Source organism: Phalacrocorax aristotelis, chromosome 1, assembly GCF_949628215.1.
Source record: "Phalacrocorax aristotelis chromosome 1, bGulAri2.1, whole genome shotgun sequence".
Classification (NCBI taxonomy): Eukaryota; Metazoa; Chordata; class Aves; order Suliformes; family Phalacrocoracidae; genus Phalacrocorax; species Phalacrocorax aristotelis.
Window position 1 is genome coordinate 131,112,036 of NC_134276.1, and position 23,920 is coordinate 131,135,955.

The 23,920-nt window shown below is 43.9% G+C and overlaps 2 protein-coding genes across 7 annotated transcripts in view; one reads left to right on the plus strand and one right to left on the minus strand.

Annotated features, from left to right (window-relative positions):
- Positions 1 to 23,920, plus strand: part of ATP6V1A (ATPase H+ transporting V1 subunit A) — a 126,798-nt gene that overhangs the window by 72,559 nt on the left and 30,319 nt on the right. For 2 of the 4 annotated variants that reach the window (XM_075107571.1, XM_075107608.1), the window contains exon 1: positions 23,020 to 23,129. The gene's annotated coding sequence lies outside the window, so the exon portion shown is untranslated. Of the gene's footprint in view, positions 1 to 22,081; positions 22,145 to 23,019; positions 23,130 to 23,920 lie in introns of those variants that run through there. The other 2 variants (XM_075107579.1, XM_075107598.1) reach the window with 2 other exon arrangements.
- Positions 242 to 22,597, minus strand: NAA50 (N-alpha-acetyltransferase 50, NatE catalytic subunit). 3 transcript variants are annotated; one of them, XM_075107648.1, is made up of 5 exons: positions 22,402 to 22,597; positions 8,236 to 8,369; positions 7,649 to 7,768; positions 6,620 to 6,686; positions 242 to 4,177 (listed from the first exon to the last, which is right to left on the minus strand). In XM_075107648.1, exons 1-5 carry the CDS (start codon positions 22,407 to 22,409, stop codon positions 3,997 to 3,999), a joined length of 510 nt encoding a protein of 169 aa, XP_074963749.1. In that variant the 5' UTR covers positions 22,410 to 22,597; the 3' UTR covers positions 242 to 3,996. The 3 variants fall into 3 exon arrangements, with proteins under 3 accessions (XP_074963749.1, XP_074963741.1, XP_074963732.1); XM_075107640.1 differs by having other exon boundaries at positions 8,236 to 8,372; XM_075107631.1 differs by lacking the exon at positions 22,402 to 22,597 and adding an exon at positions 18,086 to 18,174.

The window sequence follows — 23,920 nt, forward strand, 5'->3', positions numbered from 1 at the left end:
CCTTCCCTTCACCTCACAAGGCAGAAGACTTCTGAGGAAAGGCTCATAACTTCAGGGAAAACAAATAGACCCCACTCCCCTTAGCTGTCAGACACCCACAGCATTCATCACAGCAGCCCAACTCACAATTCATGTTAGAAATCTTCAGTTACACAGTTTATGAAGCAGCTGAGGAATATGCTGTATCTGATTCCAGAGGGAAACAGCTGGACCGCAAAAAAAATGCACGACAAGTCATAAATGACATAACTCAAATAGTGCATGTTTATTCTGAACAGTATTTCTAAAGAGCTTGAGAAAAACAAAAACATGCTCCTGATGTACAATAAGGGCAATGATATAGATTAAAAATGGACCATCTTATTGTGAAGAATTTGCTCCCCCAGCAACTTAACTTGTAACATTGAGAATGCATCTGTAAACTGCATATACAGCATACCTTTGACTAAATCTTAACTCAAGGAGACCAGGGGTGGTCTTAGCCAAATTAATCAGGAAGCAGTTGCAGATTCAAAAGAAGCATCCAAGTCAGCAAACGCTTTACGAAATGCAGACATTGTGCATAGCAGCTGACCCTGGATTACAACGTGGGGGAGACTAAAACAATTTTGGGGATCAAATTTTTACTAGACACAGGGCACCATCAAGAATTAACAAAATATCACACAAGTTTCAATTGTAACAGTATGTCATATTTAGTTGGCAGGTTTAACCACTAGCTGCATCATGTAAACTCAGCCAGTTTCTGTATACACAAAATAAAACTCTCTCCATTCCCCCTCCCAAAAATGAGGGATACCTCTCCCAGATGATTCTTCTCCCCCTGTACCATGGTTTCCTCTAGTAGGAGTCTCTTTGTAGACGGTATCTTCATACTTCAACCGATATGTGACAAAACCAGTTGCAGCGATTCCAGAACAACTCGTATATACACAATTTACACTCTAAAGCTGTTAGTCACACACATTTTCCTGGCTAGATATTCACCCAGAATAGGAAGTGCTGGTGGGTTTCCCCCAACCACCACTGAAACTCCCAACTTTTAAAAATATTTCATTGTTCATAAGCTGCTATTTCCAAGCTAAAATGAGGTCCTGCTGCAGAAACAAACTAAGTAACTGAAGTTCTCTGCAGGAAGCCAAGCTTCACACAATTTCAGCATCTCTGGGTAACAGCACTAAGATACAGTACTCTCCTCCCACACTCAACACAGCTGATATACTACTAAAATACAACTGTCTGTCATTCAGAACTACTGACCTTCACTTGCCCTTATCCATGTACAGGGAACACAGCTTTCTATGAGATTCAGATTAAACCTTGTGTTCAAGATTCAACAACCGTTTTCCAGGATTAATAGCCTGCGAAAAGGAGTCTTATATTTGTGGCTAACTCACTCTTCCACCTCCTACATTTTATCGGAAATTATAATGAGGCAGGTTTGCAGTGGAATAGGAGCTTTAAGAATTGTTTTTAGGGATACATTCATAGAATGATGGCAGCCCAAAGCAAAAAGAGACAGGAACAAAGATTAATCCAAGTAAGTTCAGACGTCAGACTCGTACTTTTAAACCTGAAGGAAAACTGTCTGTGAAACACACCAATTTGTGGAAGTCTACAACAACAGCAAATCCTAAGAGTTCATATCCCCACACCCACCTAACCAACCCAAACACTTACCATTTAGTTCTAGAAGAATGAAGAGCACTTTGCTTGGCACCAGAGGCAGCTATGGTCTGAGTTACAGCTGTGCTGCACAAGTATCCTCAAATACAATACTATCTCTCTCCCTCCACATACTTCTGTTGGTTTGGTCTACAGATGGCCAGGGAAACTATGTTGGCATATTACAAGCTAATTGTGCTTCAATACATCCCCTTCCAGAAAGATGCTGGAACTGCCAACATAACCAGTGCGAGCAGGTCCTAGCAGTACTAAAAATAAGCTTTTGTCAAAACTAGGCTGCCTCTGGCCAAGGAAACCTTTTGCATCTTTCTAGCCAGAGTCTGCCACAAAGTCTTGCAAACATAGTTACTCAGGCCATGCAGAGAGGTTTTTGTTGTTAGAGATCTGCCCATCTCCATGACTCAAGTAGTGCAAACCCAGCAAATAGAGTAGCTGTTTTCCAGCACAGGTCTGTCAAAATGCACTCCAACAAACACTACGCACCTCTGGGAAACGAGGAATAATTCCGGGGCAGCTCGTACAGTCACCACTTGGGTATCAAAGACCACATAATGTGCAACGAGGGGTGCTGTCCCTTGCCTCACCACAACTCCTGCCTTAAAATGCTTGGCTCCCAAGTCACCCTTGAACGACTGGACAGCACCTCCTAACCAGATGTATGCTGCAATGCACACTATAGGTTGGAGGATTTCAAAAGCAGATTAACTCAAGATGCAGATTTAAACTTTAAAAAGCAAACAGGAAAGGAATGCAGTTCAATATCTACTGGGGGAATGGGGCAGGATGGTGTTGTCTCAGCTCAGTGCACTTTCCCAGGTGCTTGGAGAAGAGTCCAAGCTCAAGTTGGTATTTGTATTGGCATACATAAGATCGCTGGCAAGAGTGCATAGTAAGGAGCACTGATAATCATTGAAACAAAGCATGAAAAGATGCAAAGCAGAGCTTAGTAAAGTTTACTGTAGCTTTGAGGTTACAGTACTAAGAAGCCAGTCAGCCTATTTTCCAAACCCATAAAATGCTCTAATATATGTCACCTTCTCCAGTGCTCCATGAATACCCTCTCATGAGAGGAGAACTGCATTATTACCACTGAACAGGGAAAGGGGAAAAAAAATCTTCAAAGGAGCAAACTCTGCAGTTCTTAACCGCCTCCTCCCGAAGGAACACATAAACACAGCAAGCCAAGCCAATCCCAAGCAAATCCAGGAGACCCCTGCAAAGCTATGTAATTAGGATCAGATTCATGTTTGCCTTCTCAGCCTTGCTGCCTGGTTTCCTCAACCCTCGCCTCATCTCAGATTTGTCACCACATATTTAAGTAGCTGTAGCATATTTGTCTGGAGGCAGGTGCTTGCCTTATATGATCAAAGCTGGTAAGGTGGTCAGTCTCTTCTCCCATCCCAACACCACAGGTAAAACTAACTCTCAACGAGCCCTACAGCATTTCACCCATTCTTAAAGCAAGGGTCTTGCCTCAGGATTCATATTTTTACAAGGTTATTCTTGCCAACACCAGATCTAGCTCTTACTGTGGCAGAAGTCTGCTGGGAGTTGGGTAAATGAAAACAAAAAATCAGAACCAAGAAACAAAGACCACTCTGAACCCTCCTCTCAGTCAGTTAAGTGTAGCACCAGCTTGGGTGAGGAGTATTTAAAAAAAGCGTTCAAAAAGATCAGCCCAGGCAGAGTGAAAAGGTATGGTAAAGTAGCCCACCCTTCTCAGCAAAAGATGGAGGAAAAAGCCATACTCAAAAATATTGGGAAGAACTAAACATACGTTTTTGAGGTGGGGGGAATTAAGAGTGGGAAGTACTGAAATAACATTCAAAGGTTGGGGGGAGTAAAGTACCCTGTAGGTTATAAAAAAAACCCAAATAATGCAGGAGTCAAAGGACAAGGTATTGCTTTTCCTTTCCCCCCCCCCCCATAGGATTTACATTCTGCTTACTGAAAGAGATAAATCTGAAGGAAACTTGTAATCAGGATAACCTGCTCAAGCCCTCCACACCCCAAACTTAAGAGATCTGCACACCTTTTCCCACCCACCCTCCCCCCCCAAAAACCCAAACAAACCCAAAACACCACCACCCCCAAAAAAAAAAAAAAGACAGGAGAGATCAAAAAAAACCCCAGAAAACCCGAACGTGATTGGACAATCCTTGGAAGAAGCATTACATTTTGTTGGAGAGAGGTCAAGAAAAAAAAATGGAGGATGAAGGGGTGGAGTTATAAAAAAGAAAAAAATCAAGAGGCCTCTCTTTCCTTATTTGGCGACAAGCAAGTGCAAGAAAGTGTTCGTTGGGGTTTTGTTCAGTTGTCGGTCTTTTGCACATCTGCATTCTGGCCAAGACAAGGGGCTTTGAGGTTTTTCTGCAGCACATGAGCATCTGCGGGCTCTATCCTCTTGTAGTAGTTTTTCTTCGTCTCAATGATCTCAAAGCCAAACTTCCTGTAGAAGTCAATTGCAGACTCATTGCTGATCTGGACATGCCTGTGACAGAAAGGAGGAGAGAGAAAGACAGGTATCAGACCTTTCTGCAGTACAGTATTCTGCCTCGTCACTCAGAATGGCCAAAAGACAAGACAAGAAAAGGAACTATCTAGACAGACAGGAACAATGGTATAAGGTCAGAACTGGAAATCTTGGTTTTCCTAAATCAATCCTGAGCTAACACACAGCTCCTGGATGGCCTGTGACAATCATTCTGAGAAGTGGCAAGTGTTTCCCCTCAGTAAAGCTCTTTAAGGAACACGAATAGCAGAGCGGCTCTGAAGCATTACTAGTTCAGTAATTTCAATTTTTTGTAATCTGGAAGTGGCAGGTATTTTGTGGAAATATATAACAAAGTTTCGCTGTAGAGGCAATTTTAACCTCCTGTAGTAACACCTCTTAGATGACCAAAACAGTTGTCTGAGTGACAATCCCTACATGCTGCAACACAAAACTGACAATAGCGTTTGATATGATTTTAATTCCTTGCTCACTTCTAACTATACCTCCTCACAAAAAGCTATGGCAGCACAAAGAAGCCCTATGGACTTACAAAGTCCTTTCCCCTTTTATCTTTCTCCGCCAGAGCTTTACAGCTCTTGCTAGCATATTTCCAGAGTTTCAAGGTCTCCAAAACAAACAGCCATCAGTTCTTCATTCTAAGTGACTAGGACGTTTATTTGCACAAGTTCTATCAAAAAAAAAAAAAGATGTTTGGTTCAGCAAAAGGCATTCGTTAAAACACTCCCAAAATTCAGTGGACACTGCACAAGCTCATGAATCACTTTGTCATGACAACATGCTGCATAACCATAGAACCAAAGCAACTCTGGAAGCAACAGCAGAACAAAACAAAAGATCTTAGTGTTAAGCCAAATAAACACCAAATAGCTAAAAGGAAACTTCATAATAATGACAAATTTAGCCACTGATACCCAATTGGGTGCTAAGCTGCATAATATGTTCAGACAGAAGATGCATAAGCAACACACATAGTAATAAAAATCAATGGGCTGCTAAAAGAACGTTGTTATGTACAACTTCGGCGGCTATTTATTGTCATCCCAGAAACCCACTCTGGAAATTGGAAAGAAAGATCACGAATAATTTGTTTTTTGCATTAAAAACAGCACACAGATCCTTCACTGTGCACACAGTGTGAAAGAAAAAAGGAAAGCCTGTGCCAACCAGCAGAGAGCTGAGAGAGACTTCATTACCACTTCTTTGAGGCAGGAGAGCAGGAAAACAAGCCAAAAGCAGCTTTACTCGAACTCCTCTTTAAAACACCTGTTCCTCTTACAGAGATGGCACAATGTACAACAGTAGAGGTCTTGGAAGACTTTGCATCTCCTTGGCAGAGGTGAACTAAGCTTGAGGAGAACGTCACTCCATTTATAGTGATACCAGTGTATGAAACACTCCTCACTAAGCATTTTCAACAGTCCTGGCAAGAGCTCAGGGTACAGTTCTGTGGCAGCATAAGTTCATCCAAGCTGTATCTGCTGTGGGACTCTCCCTACCAGTGCACTGTGCTTCCACTGGTATAAGCAAGCAGTGATGCACAAGGAAGAAGCTGGCTCAGAGAAACAATCTGGTCAAAAACTGCATCAGCTCACTCTGTATTCACCGAGACACCAATGCACAAGACGACACAGAAGTGTGCAGCCAGCAGTGAAGGGGAAGCAAAACTTTGGCTTCTACGGATTTCAGGCTTTATTTCCACAGGGATCTATTAGGATGGCGGTGCTCTTTTAAGCAGCCCTGTCCTTTACCCCAGTGCTCATTCTCAGTCTGCATCATGCCAAGTGCTTACTGTAGACAAGCAATTGATTTACAGGAATAAAATAACCCCCAAGCCCCCCAAAACACACTAAAACCAAAAACACGACCCAGAAACAAAACCTAAAACAGCTTCCACAGCTGGGTCAGGTCATTGACCTAGTTTACTGTGTTGCTGCAAAAACAGCTGACCTGGCACAGTGCAAGAATGGGAATAAGCAGTTGGGCCTTGCTACTGAATGAGAACACCTAGAGGGCCTGCAAACACCTCTGGTCTGGTGTTCTGACCAACACAGTACTGTCATAAAAGACAGACAGCAAATGTATCAAAACTGCATGCAAGTCTTGCAGTATTTTTCATTCTGAGGACGACACTGTATGGTAAAAAGATTCTTCCACATCTTTTTCTTAGTCATACAGTATTAATTCTGCAGGAATATAATTTTGTAACTAACCTGCTTTCAAATTCAGCAAGCTTTTCTTTTCTCAGCATCACACAACAAGCCCAGAATGTGACCCCTAGCTTTCTTGCTGGTACTTACAAGATGTCCCATGACCTCACTGAAATACATACTAAAAATGCTCTTGAATCTCCCTCCCTTTGCTCCCATATATGCCTCTATCATCTCTCCAAAAATGCATGAGTGTAACTCATTTACTTACAGATAGATGTTGTCAAAAGTGCCATCTTTTTCACAGATGTTTAAGACATGATTCAACATTTTAGTTCCTGCCAAAAGGTAAAGAGAAACTTAAGAACAACAGAAGTGCACGATTAAGTCTGTACTTAGCTAAGGGCCTTCTTGAGGAGAGGCAGGTTAACTGTAGGTAGGCTAAAATGACAGAGCTACTGAGAACTAGGAAACCCAAATAAGACACGGTGTATAATTATTTCACTATCTTTCTGACTGCTCACAAAATTTAATTAATTGCTTCTTTGGAGGGAAAAAAAACCCACACAACAGCCCAGAGGCATACGTATGAAGCAGCTTGTTTAAATACTAGCCTAAAGGTCTCAAACTCACCTCAAAATCTGACCAAAGCAATGTATCAAGCAGTGAGAGCATTGGTTAAGTGTTTCTAGTAAAGGCCTAGTAAAATGCTTTAATATAAACTTGTTTTTTTCATTCTAGTTTGTCAAAACAAACAGTTTATTGTAAGGTCTTGATTAATCTGGCCTATGGATTTGCAACACAGGAAAGAACTAATTGCTGCATAGCAGAAAGCAGGTATTACCCCTGAGCAGCTATATTCAGTAGTGATAAAGACAAAGTAAATAGAAAAAGGCCCTTCATTTAGAAGAGTGAAGAGATAAACCAATGAAGGAATGCTGTGTTCTACTTATACCTGATTTGCATACTGGCTGCATACCTCTGACAAATTATTTAATATCTCTGTGCGCATCAATTTTCACATCTGTAGAAGCAGAGTATTTGCATCACAGTATGACAACATGATTAAGATTAAAATAATCTGAAATCCTGAATTAGAGAGTTCTACAGAAAGTCCATTTCTGAAAGGCAGGAAGAAAGGAGGACATCATAAATCATGCTCTTTCCCCAGAGGCCCTTCCAAAGAAATCTGTGGTTTGAAAGTGCACTATCTTGGTTAAAACTCTGGAAAAGCATTTAGAAGGCTGCACAGCAAGCTGGTTTCTTTGATGACTCAGATACAAAAGATGATCCTCCTTACCTATTCCTAGCCTTCGGTAGGGTGCCAGGCATCCAAGCGTCATGATGTACAGCCTCTTCTGGTTTTGAGAGTGATCCACCCTACAGCACACTGCTCCCACTGCAATATCATTGAAATAGGCTGCCAGGGAGGGAAACAAAGTGTTATCAGTCACAAGTCTCAAACTGTACATACAGCTCCTTCATTTACACCCTGTATCTTTCTTCCTTCCCTCTTGCCAGTTCTCCCATCCAGATAAAACCACAGATTGTGGCTAACACTGAGTGAAGTTACCGGTGATGCTCTGACACAGTGGTTGGCTTATTACAGTTCAAACCAACTAGGGATGACATCAAGAGGTAAGCTGACAGCACACATCTCAAGTTTTCTGCTCTAACAGAAAACATGCCTATTCCCAGTAAAACGGAATCTATTTAGAACACAAACCCTCTGAGGTTGGGACTGTGGTTTTTTGAAGTTCCCAAACAGTTATTTTTCATTATGTAAAACAACAAAATAGAAGGATCTGCTATTCCAAACCATTATGGATAGCAACGATGAGCAATTCTGCCACTATAGACCACAATTACTGGCAAGAACATTTGTACCTAATTTGGCTAGTTCGCCAACCTCCAGTACATCCTTGTAGAACTTGTCATTGTAGCTGACAGGGAAAATGACCTGGTTTAGCCTCTTCAGCTGCTTAATGTTGTGTGGCGTCACGTCTCCCAGCTCGATCCGGCTACTGAAACAAATCAAAACATGCTTAACATCTGACATACTGCAAAATTTCTAAGGACAGCAAAAATTCATTATTTTATTATGATTAGAGAACTGTCCCACCTAATAATCAGTTCAATACATATTTGAACTGCAATGTTCAACCCATACAATTAAGTCTTCTGTTGGTGGCTGATTTAACTCCCAGACCCAATTTCAGTTGGTACTATACAGTTAGAAGTTTCTCAGGCCACGCTTAACACAGACATTCCATAGCATATGTGTGGCTTTATTGGGTGGGAGACACAAGGACACAAGTCTCTGTAGGAGTATTAGATTTAACTTTATCCCATTAATTTCCTCACTGATCATCAATATTGGGGGCGATGTGAGGGACAGGTGGCTAGAACAGAGGCCAAGAAAATGAAGTCCTTACCCATGCCTCAAAGACAGCCCTAATTTCAACACCTATCAATATAAAGCTCATGCTTAAACAAAGACTAAGTCATTACTAGACACCTGTCTCTCAAAAGCAACAATACTGTCTGCAGCAAACTCATATTAAGCCTGTTAATATGCAAGCATGCACTGTCAAGGTGATAAACACATCTATTATGATCGTCACTGAAGTAATTCTTCCTGCTGACTGAGAGCAGAATCCCAACCTTAAAATACCAGTACTGCACTGAATTATACTGAAGAAACAGACCAAGTTTCTCCCTTTTCTAAGAACTTCCCAACAGAAACACTACATACACAGAAGCAAATAAATACATTTAAAAAAATAAAAATTAGGTGTTCATATTCCTAAAGCCAGGAGTAGCCAGGTAGACAGTTTTACAAGGACTACAAGAATGAAAAATAAAAACTGCAAGGCAACCAAAACATTTTCCCAAATGGTCCCCAGACTACATAGGCAGGTACAAAGCCAGTGCATGTTGAGTTAAACACACACATTATTCTAGGTTCATTTCAGCCTTGTTTTACCAAATACATACAGACAACCAGATTGTTTTCTGCCCAAACATTGTTAAAGATACTGTTTGCCTTTTTTTTTTTTTAAAAAAGGTCATATTCCGTTTCCAAAAAGGTAGCTTTCTGAAATCCTTGTATGCCAGGCTTCAAAGTTTGTTCTAGTAATGTGCAGTAGCTGCTTTCTACCCCAATGTCTCTTGTGCCTAGACAGCTTGTTTTTTCAGACAGGTTGATGCCTAGGACACAGCAGCCCAGATTAACTTACATAATACAGTGATGAAATAAAGAAGAGATAATAACCAACAACTCTTTTGTTCAAGAACTGTACCAAACAATGCAGAGTATAATCTGTCTCTGCTTTATTAACTCACCTTTATTATACATCAGAAATCCTTAAACAATTATTACTCCAGGTATCACATCAGTTTTAGCTGTTGCTACCAATGATGGATGATACATATACAATGCTTTCTAGGCATTGTACTGCAGCCTGCAAAACTACCAAAGAAAGCTACAGGAATGTAGCCTTTAGTGTTTACTTCAGGAAACATAACTTGCCCTAACACCCACTTTCTCTTTTTCAGCAAAGAATACAGTCTTCAGTTCTGCAAAGGTATCAAGGATCACCACTGCCCACTCTCTGGAATGACACAGATCAGAGAGTCTCCCTAGTGAGCCCTACAGAAGCTAAACAGTTTGTAAGTAGGGCCTACTAGAACCATCTAGCATTAACTAATGGACTGTTGATTTTTTAGTTCTCCATCATATTAATATGTTCCAATTAATTATTCTAACTACTTAGAATTAACGGATGGCATTTACATATTAAACTTTGCAGACTCCAAATTTGAACCTTTCACCACACATTTACCAAACAGATTAAAAAGCCCTCTGGTGTCAAGCATCTCATGCCGGTGTGGGTGCTTTCAAATGGTTCCATGCAGCTCCTCATCTTCCCCCTACCACACTGAACATGTCAATCAATCTTTCCCCACCACCCATCACTGCAAGGGCAATTGCTAAGCCATGAACCCTGGTAGTTTGCCCAAGCATTACCCAATTGTACAACAACCTCGAGAGACATCTCACTAGAACTAGACAGTATGTTCTTCAACAGTGACCTGAAGAGTGACAGAAGCAGCAAGAGTCTCCATATTCTTGCATCTCATCCATGTCAAGATACCCAGGCATGCTACAAGCAACAGCAATGCTGTTAGAAATACGCAGTATTTCTAAGGTTTCTAGCTATAAGCCATTATACTGCACTGAAAGTGTCTGTAGTATCTCTTTTCCATGACTCCTACCCACCAGAAGCCCTTTGTTTCACAGCCTTTCCCATCTTCTAGATTATTTCTGCTCTCAATATTAAGATTCCTTTCTTCATCTATCACCACTTGTGCAAGCCCCTTTGATAATTATCTTCCAACTCAGCTAGTAAGGATGATCTCCTCACACCGATCCTATTGCAAACAAGCATGCTATCAAATGATAGTGAAGTTGTTAGATGGTGCAGTAACTGTAATACTCGTTTTATGCCCAGCGTAGCACAGCTGTTCAGTCCAGTATGGCAGGACTTCTTCAGGCACACAGAAGGCAAGCTGCACCCTCCTCTCATCCCAGCCAGCAGTGCTACTACCTTTCGTCACAAAGGGTAGGAATAGAACCCTGGCATGCTGTTTCCCAGGTGTATTTGTGTCTGGGAAAGAGTTTTGACAGCATAGAGGACCTTAATAATCTGATACTGGAGTGAAGAGAAGACCCAGCAGCCTCTTTTGCTGCAGGCTGCACCAGGGTGGAAACCGAGGGGAACAGGTCCCAGCTGCCCAATTAGATCAGACTAGCTGCAGAATAGGAGGTAAGTAAAGGAGGAGGAAAACCTCACGTTCACACTCAGTCCCTTGAAAGCCTAGATCTCTTGTCCAAAAGATTTAATAGTTCGGTGATACTTTTTTCTATCAGTAACACTAGCACGAACTCTCACGATGAGCTCAGAGAAGTTGTTATAGAGCAAGTCCCTCTATACTTGAGCAAAAATCTGAGACATAGACTATTATTAGGTAGTGTGTTTTCCGATATTATTTTTAAATTGATTAGTTACTAATGAAACAAGAAATCAGGCATTATAAGACAGGCACTATGGAATATTTATGATGACAGTGCAACAGGACAAAGATATATTGTCTGGGGCAGCCAGGACAAGATGGCCAAAAAAGGAGACCACGGCCAGAAGATGAACCTTCACCAAGGTTTCAGAGAGGGAATAAATAAGTGCAGAATCTTGTAGCTGCTGAGCCAAGACATCACCTCTGAGGATGGCACCAGGCCAGAGGAACAAGGTGCTGCTGACAGATCTCCTAGAGCCCTTGGGCTCCCCTCCTCTCTCTCACCACTTGCCACATTCATTGCTGCCTCCTGCCATCCCCTCCTGCCTGCCTCCCATGCTCTGTCACTAGCTGTTTCCTCATTGCTTGAGTTGCACCAGGACCAGTAATTTATCCTGGAGGATAATATGAAATAAGTTTGAGAAACACTGCAGGAAGCGTAAATCAATATGCTAAATATGTGTTTAAATAGTATGTACTAAAACCATAAATTACTTTAATGTATAGTGCTAGCGGATTAAATCAGCACCACATCTATTGCACATAAAAACATTTAATAAGTGAACTAAATGAGAACATGGAAAGGAAGACCCACATCATTAGAGCTCATCACTTTGCCTGAGGACAGCATGGCAAAAGTGCCACTAGGGCCTCAAGTAAAAACACAGGAAAGCTGGCACAGCTGCCGAAAGCAGCAGTCTTGCTGTCCCCGGGCCACTCATTTCCATCCTCTTTCTGGCACAAACATTTGTGCAACAACGTGGTGAACCAACCCCAATTAAAAGTAACCTAGCCAAAAAAAGAAAAGTTTAGTTTTAAGCCACATCAGTCCCCTGATTGGGTTCACCACAGAAGTCTTCTGCCAGCTTAAAGAGAAAAAAACATTGCCCTAGGCAGAACCAGTCAGCTCCCGAGCAGAAGTGCCAGCCTACCCCAGTTTAAACTGGAAGTACTGTGCAAGAGGAGCACTGGGATCATTCAGCATTGAGATGATTTTGTGCTACACCTTATCATTTACTGAACAACATGCAATTTGAACCTAAGGACTTAGAACTACCCTAGCCTCAAAAGATCCGAGACAAAACACCTGTAACAAAGAACACAAAATGGTCACTCTTTTTTTCACTGGAGTAACAGAAATAGCTTTGTGGTTTTTGTTTGTTTGGTTTTTTAATGGCTATTTACAAGTAGACCTGCTTCTTCAAGTTACCTCTCAGCCAAGTCAGTAACATAAGTGTACTCTATCAGCTGATTAGGCCTGTCCTGTGCATTCCAGCTCAGTATAGGCTGTACCAGAAACACCGATCCTCTGCTGTTGCAAAGAAAAAAAAATTAAATCATGAGCTCAAAATCAGCATATGAGAATGTAAGGATGTGTAAAGAGCCTGAAGTGCCCAGAATGGACGAGCCCTTCCTTAACAGATTTTATTTTACTATTCCAATAACATTCCTAGGAAGATACACGCTTATTACTGGCATCCTACATCTCAAATAGCACTCCATGGAGCATGCAATAGTCAACTGTACTCAGGTGTCAAAGCTTCTGGAGCAAGTCAGCCACCCCATCCCAAGCAACTGTTTTTAATATGGAGGAATGAAGGACTCTTGGCTCATCACGACAGGCTTCTTATTACTACAGTGCTCTAAAAATCCATTCCACCTTTCCTAGGTGGAATACCAGCCCTCTGAAGACACTTAAACATCTTCCATTGCAAAGCTGTTCCCAAGCTACCATTATTCTCATAGTTAGGCTTATCTTCTGATTTCCACTGTAAATGTACTCAAGTTCTACCCATATGCTGTCTCTCATTCCTCGTTAGCTTCAATAGTTGATGGGTACCAATACACCCTATCCCACAGGCTTTTTCAGAGAGCTACCATGGCCTCTTTAAACTTTTCTTCCTGTAACTGAAGCCAAGCTCATAGCCTCCTCTTTTAAGACTAGCTCTTAATTCCTACTATTGACATACTAGGTCTTCTTTCCATTCCTTCAGGTTAATTTTCCTTAAACATGGCTAACCAGAACTGCTTACAGCACCCCAAATACTTACTATTGCCTTGTATAATGGCAGTAAGTTTTTCCTGTCTCTACCAGAAGCATTTTCCTGACATGTCCTAGGACTATGTTTGCATTTCTCACAACTGCAACATACCATGTCTCAGTTACTGAGGAAAAAACGCACTGAGACTTCACTAGTGAAGGGAACCAGCTTCTGGTGCGTAAGGCTGGTGTTCATTACAAGCACACAGCGACACTGCCCAATGATGTAAGAGTGGAAGTGAAGAGTGATCCATGAAATCCCAGTGGAAGTGGGATGTTAGTGAGGTGACATGCAGCAGTTACTGAAACTGGACAGATGCCCAGAACATCAGCATTAACACTCCTGCTCTTGCACGCCAGTGGCGTAAGATCCTTCAAGCACTTGCTAGGAAAAACCTTACACTTTTTGTAGGACCAGTTGCAACCCACTCAGTCCAACTGCTGCTGCATTCCTCTATCTGCAACTGATTACAGGGTTGTGATTTGAACAGTCTATTTTCTCCTGTAAGGTCTTAAATTTATACTGGTGGAAGTAGCACAGGCTAGATGAGACATTAGTGTTTGCTTATGCTAAGGCTGCCTTTTGCCTCTTGACCTGTACCAAAGGAGAACTGCTATACAGCTTGATAGCTCAAGACGAAGCCAACTTAGAGTTAGTTTGAGATGAAACACAAATTCAGTCCCAGGAAATAGCAAGCGTTGAACACTAGTTTAGAACCAACATCAGGGAGAAAACAGGGGAATTCCAAATTTCTTAATGCTGTAAGAATCTCAGTCTCATTCAACTTTAAATAGTGCAAGTCTCTCCCCAGAGGGATGTGCCTGACAAACATATCTCAGTGTAACTGATAGCTGGGCTCAGGCTTATTGAAGGCATCTGGCATGCTAAATTTAGCAAAGCTGTATCTGCAACTCACAAAACTTACTGAGGTATCATCAGCCAAGAGAGCGAGCACAGGGGAGAAAAGAGCCCTAACAAATTAGAGGACTTCAGGGAAGGTTTGTCACCTGCTAAGCGGCCAACTAGCTTTATTGCTTCTATCCTGGCTTCCAAGTCAAAGCAGGAGTCTAGACAGGATAATCCACTCATAAAACCGAACCAGAGCTATGACAGCTATAGACCTGAAGAGTGTGGCTTTGCTTAGATTCAACTCCAAAGCCAAAAGAACCTCTCTAGTGTTTTGGGGTTGGGTTTTTTTTTCTCTCCCCAAAAACAAATGAACTGTCTTGCTAGGCACACAAGTTAGTCTAGTTCTTGTGGGCAGACCAGTATGTTTTCAATTATCTAGAAGATCTGTGGGCTGTAAATCTACTCTGCATCACTTTTCAGAAAATCAGAAGGATAAGTATAAGCCTAGCACACAAAAAGTCTTACCCATTTGCTTCTGAGCCCCCCGATCTTTAGTCCCACTTACTACTGAAAACATGTATTTGCATGGCACCTGATACCCTGCTGGAAGTTACTCCCAGCTGTGTGCTGGATTGTAGAAGAGAACAGTGATGTACAGAAGAAAGCTAAGCATTTTTAGAATCTGAATTAAGAGAGGACATCACTCAAGACTTGTGATTCAAATGGATCTCAGTGTGAATAGGTTTCACTGATATGCATCATAATTCCTCAAGACATACTTCATACCCTCCTCTCTTCTCTCCTTCACAACAAGAAAAAAAATACAGTCCGTTACAGTCAAGGTTTCTTCATAATAATTGGATAATTCACTCTGCTTCAACCTAGAAAATCTGACCGTTGTACAAAAGGCTGGCTGGTCTTCACATGCAAGAAACAAAGTTATGCTATAATAGCCTCACATTTTTCCTAGCTGAAACCTGCTCTTCAAGAGTTGTACTAGACCTCAAATCTAGACTCAACTCTGATCTCAAAAAACCCCCCACCAACCTAAAGCTAAAGTAGCAGTACAATCATGAAGCATCTCAGATGTCTGATTGTGCAAGGAGGAGACAGTAAGGTCATTTGAACAAGTGTTGAATAAAAATAAACTTTCCCAAGAAATTGAAAGTTATCTCATTCTGCAGTGGATACAATAAGCAGGAATCGCCATGCCCAGCTGACAGGATTTTCAAATTCCAAAATACCAGAAATAAATGTAGTTGCTCTAGAACAGAAAATCAGCCATACATACATCACTCAGTAGCCTGTAACACTTTGCTACTGCTTCAGTGCACCTCACGAGGTAAAGGTTTAGATATTATATCTGCCTATCCCAGGTGCATCAAAGTCATGTGAAAGAGGAAACAACTTGCCTGTGATCACACAGCAGATAAAAAGCTGCCAGAAATCCCAACTCTCCATTGCTGGTCTAACCACTTTTCCTTATTAGTCCAGTAAGCTCACAAGAACATTCAGATTTTGAACCATGACTGTAAAGCAGAAATACTTAATCAGTTTGAAATAGGTTAACTCAAAATTAGTTTTGTGTCTCCATTACCAATATCCTGAGACATCTTACAAGTTACTGCCCCTTTCCATACCCTCAGTGTCCCCGGATATATCAATTAGAACCCTTACTTGTCTCCCAGGAGATCATGAACCTTCACTAATTAATGTTCATGAAGTACCTGATGATCCTCAGGTGAGAGCAGAGACTTATCTTCAAATTCAAAATAGAAGAAGTGATGCTGGGATCATGAAGTGCCTTATGTACATAAATCTATATAGCTCAAAGGCACTTCTTGTATTTATATTAGGTAACAAGCTAGAGAATTGACATAACAGGAAAAAGGCATTTATCTGCTTCACACAAACTAAGTCACTGAAACACCTTTCTTTACAAATGCTTGCATCCATTAAATTAGCAAAGAAACAAAGGCAGGTCCTTATGGGTCTCCTGTCTATACTTTGGATTTCAGACACAGGGTTGGCGTTTTTTCAGCAGGTTCAAATCATGCATTATGTAAAGAACATACTGTGAAAAATTAACAGAACATGCTACCAGTTTTAGGCGCCTACCTTCAAATACTAAGGCAACAATCATTGTAAGCACCTAACTTATCAAGCTCAAAAAGCTATTTCCCCCCGCCCCCCTTTGCTTTACCCAGTTTTGGATAAGAATGAATTGTTCTCAAATGAAAATTTTTGCTAAAGAGCTACTTATTAAAAACAAACAAATCTCCTTTAACTGCAATATTCAACAGAATCTGTGATCTTTACTGACAAGAAATGCCAAGTGCCATGTAGAGAAAACTTTCACAAGCCTTAAATTGCTGTCCTGGGTCTGACCCCATCCTCTCAAAGAGAAGATAAATACAATGGTCAGAGGGTAGAAATGGGAATTATTTTCAGTGATTGAGATTCTAGTCTGCTAAGGGCCAAAAATCACATGGAGCCTGGAAAAGAAAGAGGAGGGAAGACGGAAGGCCAAGTGAGCTCAGGAAGGACTTCATGCATCAAGACCTTTCCGTGCAGCATGGTATTTTTCAATCCATTTTAAAAAATTACTCTGCCCCCAGGAAAACTTAAGTATCTTAATCTTAGTCACCTAGCAACAGTGTTGTGGAATGGTTTTGGCTCTATTTTCTACAGAGCCTTGTTTCATTTCCTTCCCATAATGAATGAATTCAATACACTTTGACACAAATACACAGTTACCCCATTTCAGTGCTGTGCTTCTCCCCTCAGGTCTTCAAGTCCAAGAGTCTCCAAATAACCAGCAATTCTTCTATACATAAACTGCTTCTCTGTTCCACCCCCTGCTTCCTCACCTCAAATCTCCCTCCTTGACAAACTTTTGCCCCCTTAAAACTCCCACATAGGTCACTTCTTCCCTTCTCCTCTTTTAGCAGGGAGCAGAAAGTAATCCTGACATTGCCTGCCTCACTTAGAGCAGGAGGGATGCAAGGAGGTACCACACTTCTCTTATCAATTCACAAACAAATGTAGAAATCCAACTTCTCCCATCCTTTCCTCCTCCTCTGGGTAAAAATATCTAGCGCCTTCTCAGATTATTGGTCTGAACACTCTTAATGCCTGCCAAATGGGCAGGCTCCTCAAGTTCTGAATCATTTCCACTTGATAAAAGTATTTTTCTGGCTCAACCATCACCCATTATTCCCCATTTTAGAAGAGGTTTAATGTGGCAAAGAGGATGCATCATTTCTCTTGTCCTCAGGAGATGGCAGCAGAGTCTGTGGCATTTGGTGATTAACTAAATATAGTAAATTTTTCACAGAAGAAATGTCCCAACCTAGCAAGTCAATCTATACACTAGCAAGCTACATGTGCACGTAAAAATAGCCGAATAGTCAAACACCACTCAAAAGCCAAAATTGGGTTCTAAAGTCCTTCAGTAAAATGACTACAATCCCTAGGCTACCTTCCTATCCTCCCAATCCTTCCTACTTCATGGAATGTCTTAATCTGGTTATGGTATTAAACTCAAAGTGGTAAGAGTTATAAGTTAGGTTGAAGTACCTATAATAAACTGCATTGAGTTTTTAGAAACTTAATTTAGAAGATATTAATTACAAATAGTGTAAGCGTGCATAGGGCATATGGGCAATTTACCATCCATGAAATTAAATGCAGAAACCGTAGCTCACACTTTGACATTGCTAGGTTCAGAAAAATCCTAAAACCAAACAATGATTTTCAAGCTCAATTACCTTTTTTGTCCTGCCTCCAGCACATATGACAATTCAGCAGTTTTCTCATAAACTTGGAACTTCCTGCCATACATGTTAAGCTTAGCACTGTGCCTTGCAAATGGAAACAAATCGACAGTCCTGCACGAACTCTGTAAAACTAAGAAGAGTAGAGGAAAAAAACCTCCCTGTTCTCTGAGAAACATGCACAGCTTCACGACCTTGAAGAGTTTACTTCGTGAACCCAGGCAAAACAAGCAGAGACAGACCTTACCCATAACTACTCACCATACTTCAAATACACTATTGTTATTTTTCTGTTACGCTCAGTATTCCCCGGCTGTGATGTCTCTTCTACAAAGGCAGCCAGAATAGCACTAGCCTGCAAAGCCTCTCAGTTATGAAGTTCTCTGTGGCAGCAGCTACCCTTCGTGTAGCATCTAGTCCGAAGGGCTCTTCCACAGCAAGTCAGGACCCTTGGGAACTACAAAGCGTAAGACTTAACTGCAACACTTACAAGTTCAGAGGCAGTCTCCTAGCGGTTTCTTACAGAAAAGGGGAGCACGTTACTTTCTAAAACAGAGGTATAACACACAGCACTCTGCTCCCTGTTTCAATCAGTTTTTCATCATATGGCTAAATGTATGCTGCCACATGATAATCCCACAGGCGTCTCACATCAAAACTGCAGAGGGGTTTGGTCAATGCAACAAAATAACACATACACATGGGAGCACAAGCACCCGGCCCTGCTTGTAACATGCACTGCATGCTCTATACATGAGCTGACGCTCCTGGTCACGTAGCAGGTACAAGCACACAATGGAGCACACGTGCGTCCTGCACTACATCCCTTGTGTAATGTGGTTTTTAGGTAACGGCAGCAGGGAAATGTTAGATGACTTATTCTCACAGGCTTCAGCTGAACTAAAACAGGTCAGGAAAGCACCCTTCTTGTAAAACAAACAGTGACCAGCAAGTGCTTAGGAATCGATGCAAGATTTTGTTTTCTTTCCTTAAAATCAGTAGCACAACAACTGTACTGAAACTACAAAAACACTGAGGAACAAGAGAATCAACACTGCAAAAGCAGTAAAGCACAGGGCGTATTATTTACATCTGCTCTACAAAACCAGGCAAATTACTACAGACAGTAGAGCCTGAGTCCCTCCCACTGGTATTCTTCCTCATGCAAATCCAGTTCTAAAATAGATTTTCAAATTCCAGAACTAACAATAACAACATTTAGGAATACAATAAATGAAAAAAGAAATGAATCTCTAGAGAATCATGAAGTTCACTGACAGAACAGTGAATTACCTCAGTTTTTCAACTCACTTTAAAAAAAAGGGGAAACTTAACAAGTCTCTATTAAAATAATTCAGAAGATGAGGATAGAGTGAACATAAAGCCAAGTACCACAAAAGCAGGTGGGAGGTAGTAGCAATTACCAGTTCAGATGCTAGCATTTAATTCATCAAATAGAAAAACCCACAAAATTTTAAGCAGCTCAGAAAACAGAAAAATCTTCCATTATCTCTGAAACTAGAGGTCCTCTGTAAAAGAAGTCACCTAATCTCAAATACCCTGATGACAGAGACACTACAACCCCCTATGCATTATTAAGAGGCTGCTACGTGCTATTTTGAACTCTGAGAGCTAAGAAAGCGGGCCGTAAGCAATGCACACTTACACTATCTCTTTTAGATCTGAAATCTCAAAACGTACTGAACTTGCTAGGTTCTTTTTTAATTCTTTCTCTGCCAAAGCAGACTGTTCATAATTACAGCTGATGTTATGGGTCTTAGTGCTCCCAAAATTATCTCTGCACTTTGTGGTGTGGGTTACTATGCAATGCATACACTCCCAGAAAAACTTCTCAGACGGAGTCAGTTGGTTCAAAAGAACCGATCTACAGTTTTGGATTCAATACTGAAGACAGATCGAATCCCTTCAAACAACACATTAGTTTCTATATACTGAGAGTTGAAGCTTTAGATCTATTTTTGGACCTATCTTCTGACAGTACTTGTTTTTTAGGGATCCTGTCCGATCTTTTAGCTTGACTAAGTCTGGTTTTGTTCCAGAGCACTCCTATGCAATTCAATATATTCCTTCTGAAATCTTCACTAGTCCTTTCTCTCATTCTGCTTCAGTTGGGTTATTTTTCAATTTGAGTTCTATTGGCCTATTTGCCTCAAGCTGAAATTTTAGAGAACAGCTGGATTCAATGTGAAGATTTTTGATTCTGCACAAGAACTTGCTGTGTGGTGCTAACAGTGTTTTGATAAGACAGGACTATGCTGCTCTTCAAAGAGACAAAGGAGTACCAGAAAAGCAAAAATACACAAGTAGAGAATCCAAAAGGATCAGTTCTGAAGTTGAATCAGTGATAAGGCTGCCTGTAAGTGAAAGTAAAGTAACAGAAATAAAGTTTACTGCTCTGGAAGCAGAAGAGGGGTGTGGGTTGTGGTTTTTTTTTTCTTCATAGCTTTTTATTTAGAAAAAAGTTACAAAAAATAAAAAGCTTCCTGAAATAAGAACTCCTGAGCAGCCCAGGGCTCAGGCCTGTGGGGAGCACCACAGCATGGTGGACAGCTCTGGCTGTGACCTGCTGGGAGACCTCCCACAGCTCCAACCCGATGCACCTGGGCCACTTTCTACCTCACACATGCAGGCCCCAGTAACCCTGTCCCTCAGCTCACAGCTGACCTACAGCCAAAGGAGGGCTAAGCTGTAGAAAACAGCAGTTGACGGAAGATAAAAGGAAACTCAGTTTCGTCAGGAGCACTGCTGAACAACGATCACATCAGCTGCCACTTCATCTTGGCTGATCGGTGCTGTTGCAGTTCTCACAAGCTCTGTCATCCTCATTATAGGGTGACTAAGAGGTAGGGTGCCCTGCAACATGCAGGATTTAAATAAAGGATTGCTCAATATCCCAAACACACCTAATTAATGTCAGCTGAGCATCAGTTTATTTGCAATCATTGCTGAACCACTTCCTACAGATACCTGCCAGCCCCTCACAATGTTTGAAGCTGCTTACACACTGTAAGAAATAGCTAAGTATCTGTTATCAAGTAGTTTTGTCATGTGACCTCACCCTAATTGCTAATAAGCTAAACCCCTTACCACTTCTTAGTAAAAGCTTAAATGCTTCAGCTTCCATTTACCCTGCCTTAAGCTGCCAAACTGGAATAATAATACCCAGCATTGCATAACACCAGTTTCAAGGGGACTGGTTTAATACTCCTTTGAGAAACAGCTGTGGAAAAGCACCTCTTTGCCTATGAAGAAACCGAGGTGAGGAGTAGAAGGATCACATTTTATGGAGCACAGGTAATGTTGAAATTAATAAATATTAGGTGATTTAACCAACATTGAAAAACCTGTCCCAAAGTGACCTGTGCAAGGTCAGGCAGGTCATCTGACACTAGAGCAGAACGGTGACTCTGGTCTCCTGTTCAAACACCGCACCTCGCTGCCTCCACTGAGCAGGAAATCGAGTGTTTCAGCCAATCACATCTGAAATGTCTAGGTTTTTCAAGAGCCGCCGAGAAGCAAAGCCAGGCCCAGAGCAGCGTGCTACAGAAACCAGACACAAAACACAGCTCGTTTTCATCCATCCGTGTCGTACAGCCTCCGTGTAGATAAACACTTAAACAGACTTAAACCACCGAAGGCGCTAAGAGGATATTACAAACAATAGCGTGCAAAACCGCCCGTCCGAGGCCGGCAGCTTTCTCCCGCAGACCCGAGAGCGCCTCTTTGCTGCTGCCAGACAAGGAGGAGAGACCGGCCAGCATTCCCCGGGCGGCTGCTTTCCCCGGTCCTTCTGCAGACGGCCGGAGACGGCCAGCCGAAACCACCCAGGAGCGGGAAGAGCTCCCGCAGAGCAGGACCCAGCACGGAGAGAGTTTGTGCTCCAGCAGCAGAACAGATTTTAGGGCTGGGGGGGGGTGTGTGTTCCTACAGGGAGCTCTTGCTCAGCCCAAAGGCCGCCACCGAGCAGCAAAGGGACCGCCGGTTCTCCTGCCCCGGATAACAGCCCCCCGCGGCCCCTCTCCCAGAGAACAGGTGAGACCCACCGACCACCAGCCCTAGAGCGGCGGCGGCACCTCTCGCTCGCCCCCCCACCTCCCGCCGCCCTCCCGCCCTCAGCCCGCCGCGCCTGGGCCGCGCCACCCGGGCCGGGCCCGCCCCGCTCGGCTCCCCGCGCCTCCCGGCAGCGAGCGAAACGGCGCGGCGGCCGAGGCGGGCCCAAGCGGCCGCCGCCGCCCTGTCACGGTTCGGCCCAGCCAGAGCCCCGCGGGTCGCGACGGGCCCGCACTCACCCCTTCATGGTGCGGCCGCGGCCTGGCCGGTACCGGCCTCCGCACTGGCTGCGTACAGGGCCCGGCGGTGCGGCTGCGGCCTCCCCCTCCTCGGCCCGGGCAGCGCGGGCGGCTCAGCCTCCTGCGCCCGCGCCCGCTCCACATGGGCCACCGTCCGCCCGCCCGTCTATCTGTCCGTCCGTCCGCCTGCCGCGCCGCCCCGCCCCGCCCCTGTGACCCTTCACCTCACGCCGCGCGCGCCCCCGCCCGCCGCCTCGCCGGCATGACCCCTCACCCCCCCCTTCCTCCTCCTCTTTCCCGCCCCCGCCGCGCACGCGTCGCGCCTGGAAGGAGGGGGGAAAGCGGGGGGAGAGGGCGGAGCGGCGCTGCGCGGCATCCCCCCCTCCCCCACGCGTGACTAGTGGAAGGGGCGGTAGGAGGGGAGGAGGCGGTGCGCCTCGCCACGTGACGCGGGGCGGCCAATTCCGCGCTCCCGCGCTCCTCCGCACGGCTCGCGCGGGCGGCGGGAAGCTGACCGGGCCTCCCCGGGTGGGTGGGGAGAGGGAGGGCGGGGTAAAGCTCCGCCCGGAACTTGGGTGCGCAGAGCCCGGCTAGCGCAGCCCGCGCTTCCGGCGTGGTGCACGGCGCATGCGCGCGGGGCCGGCATCAGCTGATCCATTGCCGCCGCTGGAGGAGGAGGAGGGAGAAGGAGGAGAAGGGCGTACCGGGTGTACCGGCGCTGGCCGCAGGTGAGGCGTCTCGCCCCCGCCATTCCGCCGGTACCGCGCCGCTCCTTCCGCTTCCCTCAGCCCGGCGGGTCGCGGAGTGGGGGGAGGGGGGAAGGAAGGAGGGAGGGAGGGAATTAATCGTCTCATGCACACACTCGCCGTTACCTGCCCGAGAAGGGCGGCCGTCTGTCCCCTGGGCGACCGACCGACCGACCTTCGCCTCCCGCCCCGCCTGCCTGCGGCGCGGTGAGGGCCGCGAGGGATCCGCTCCCCGGCGGCGAAGCCTGGGGGCGGCGGCTCTGCGCGACCTCGGCCTCCTCTCCCAGGGAGAAAAGGCCCGGGAAGCCTAGCAGCCCCCGCTCAGAAGCTCGCTGGGCGCTCCCGGCGAGGCGTCCCCGTGGTGCACTGGGCTCCATTATTATAAAGAGAAGCGGTGGTAGCGGCTGGGTTACTGCGCCGGGTCACCCCACCATCTTGGGTGGGTGGGACGGAACCGTCCTCTGCCTTGATCGTAGCCCTGGGCAAGCAGCAAGGTTCTGGAGCAGGAACGCTGCTACCGGCTCCTGGGTGCAATTCTTCCATGGTAAAAGGGCCCACCTGTTGATTTGCAGTTGAAAATACTCAAATGTTTCCTGTTCCCGTAACCAGTGACAAAATCCTGATGTCGGTGAGGTGTTCCAAATGTCACGCTAAGAATTTGCTCAAAAGCAAAAAAGAAATTTTATGTGACTGGATTCTGGATGATATTGTACGCGTTGCAGATAACTGTGGAGTGTATGACATGTATGTATCAAGATCTATCTGTTCAATGC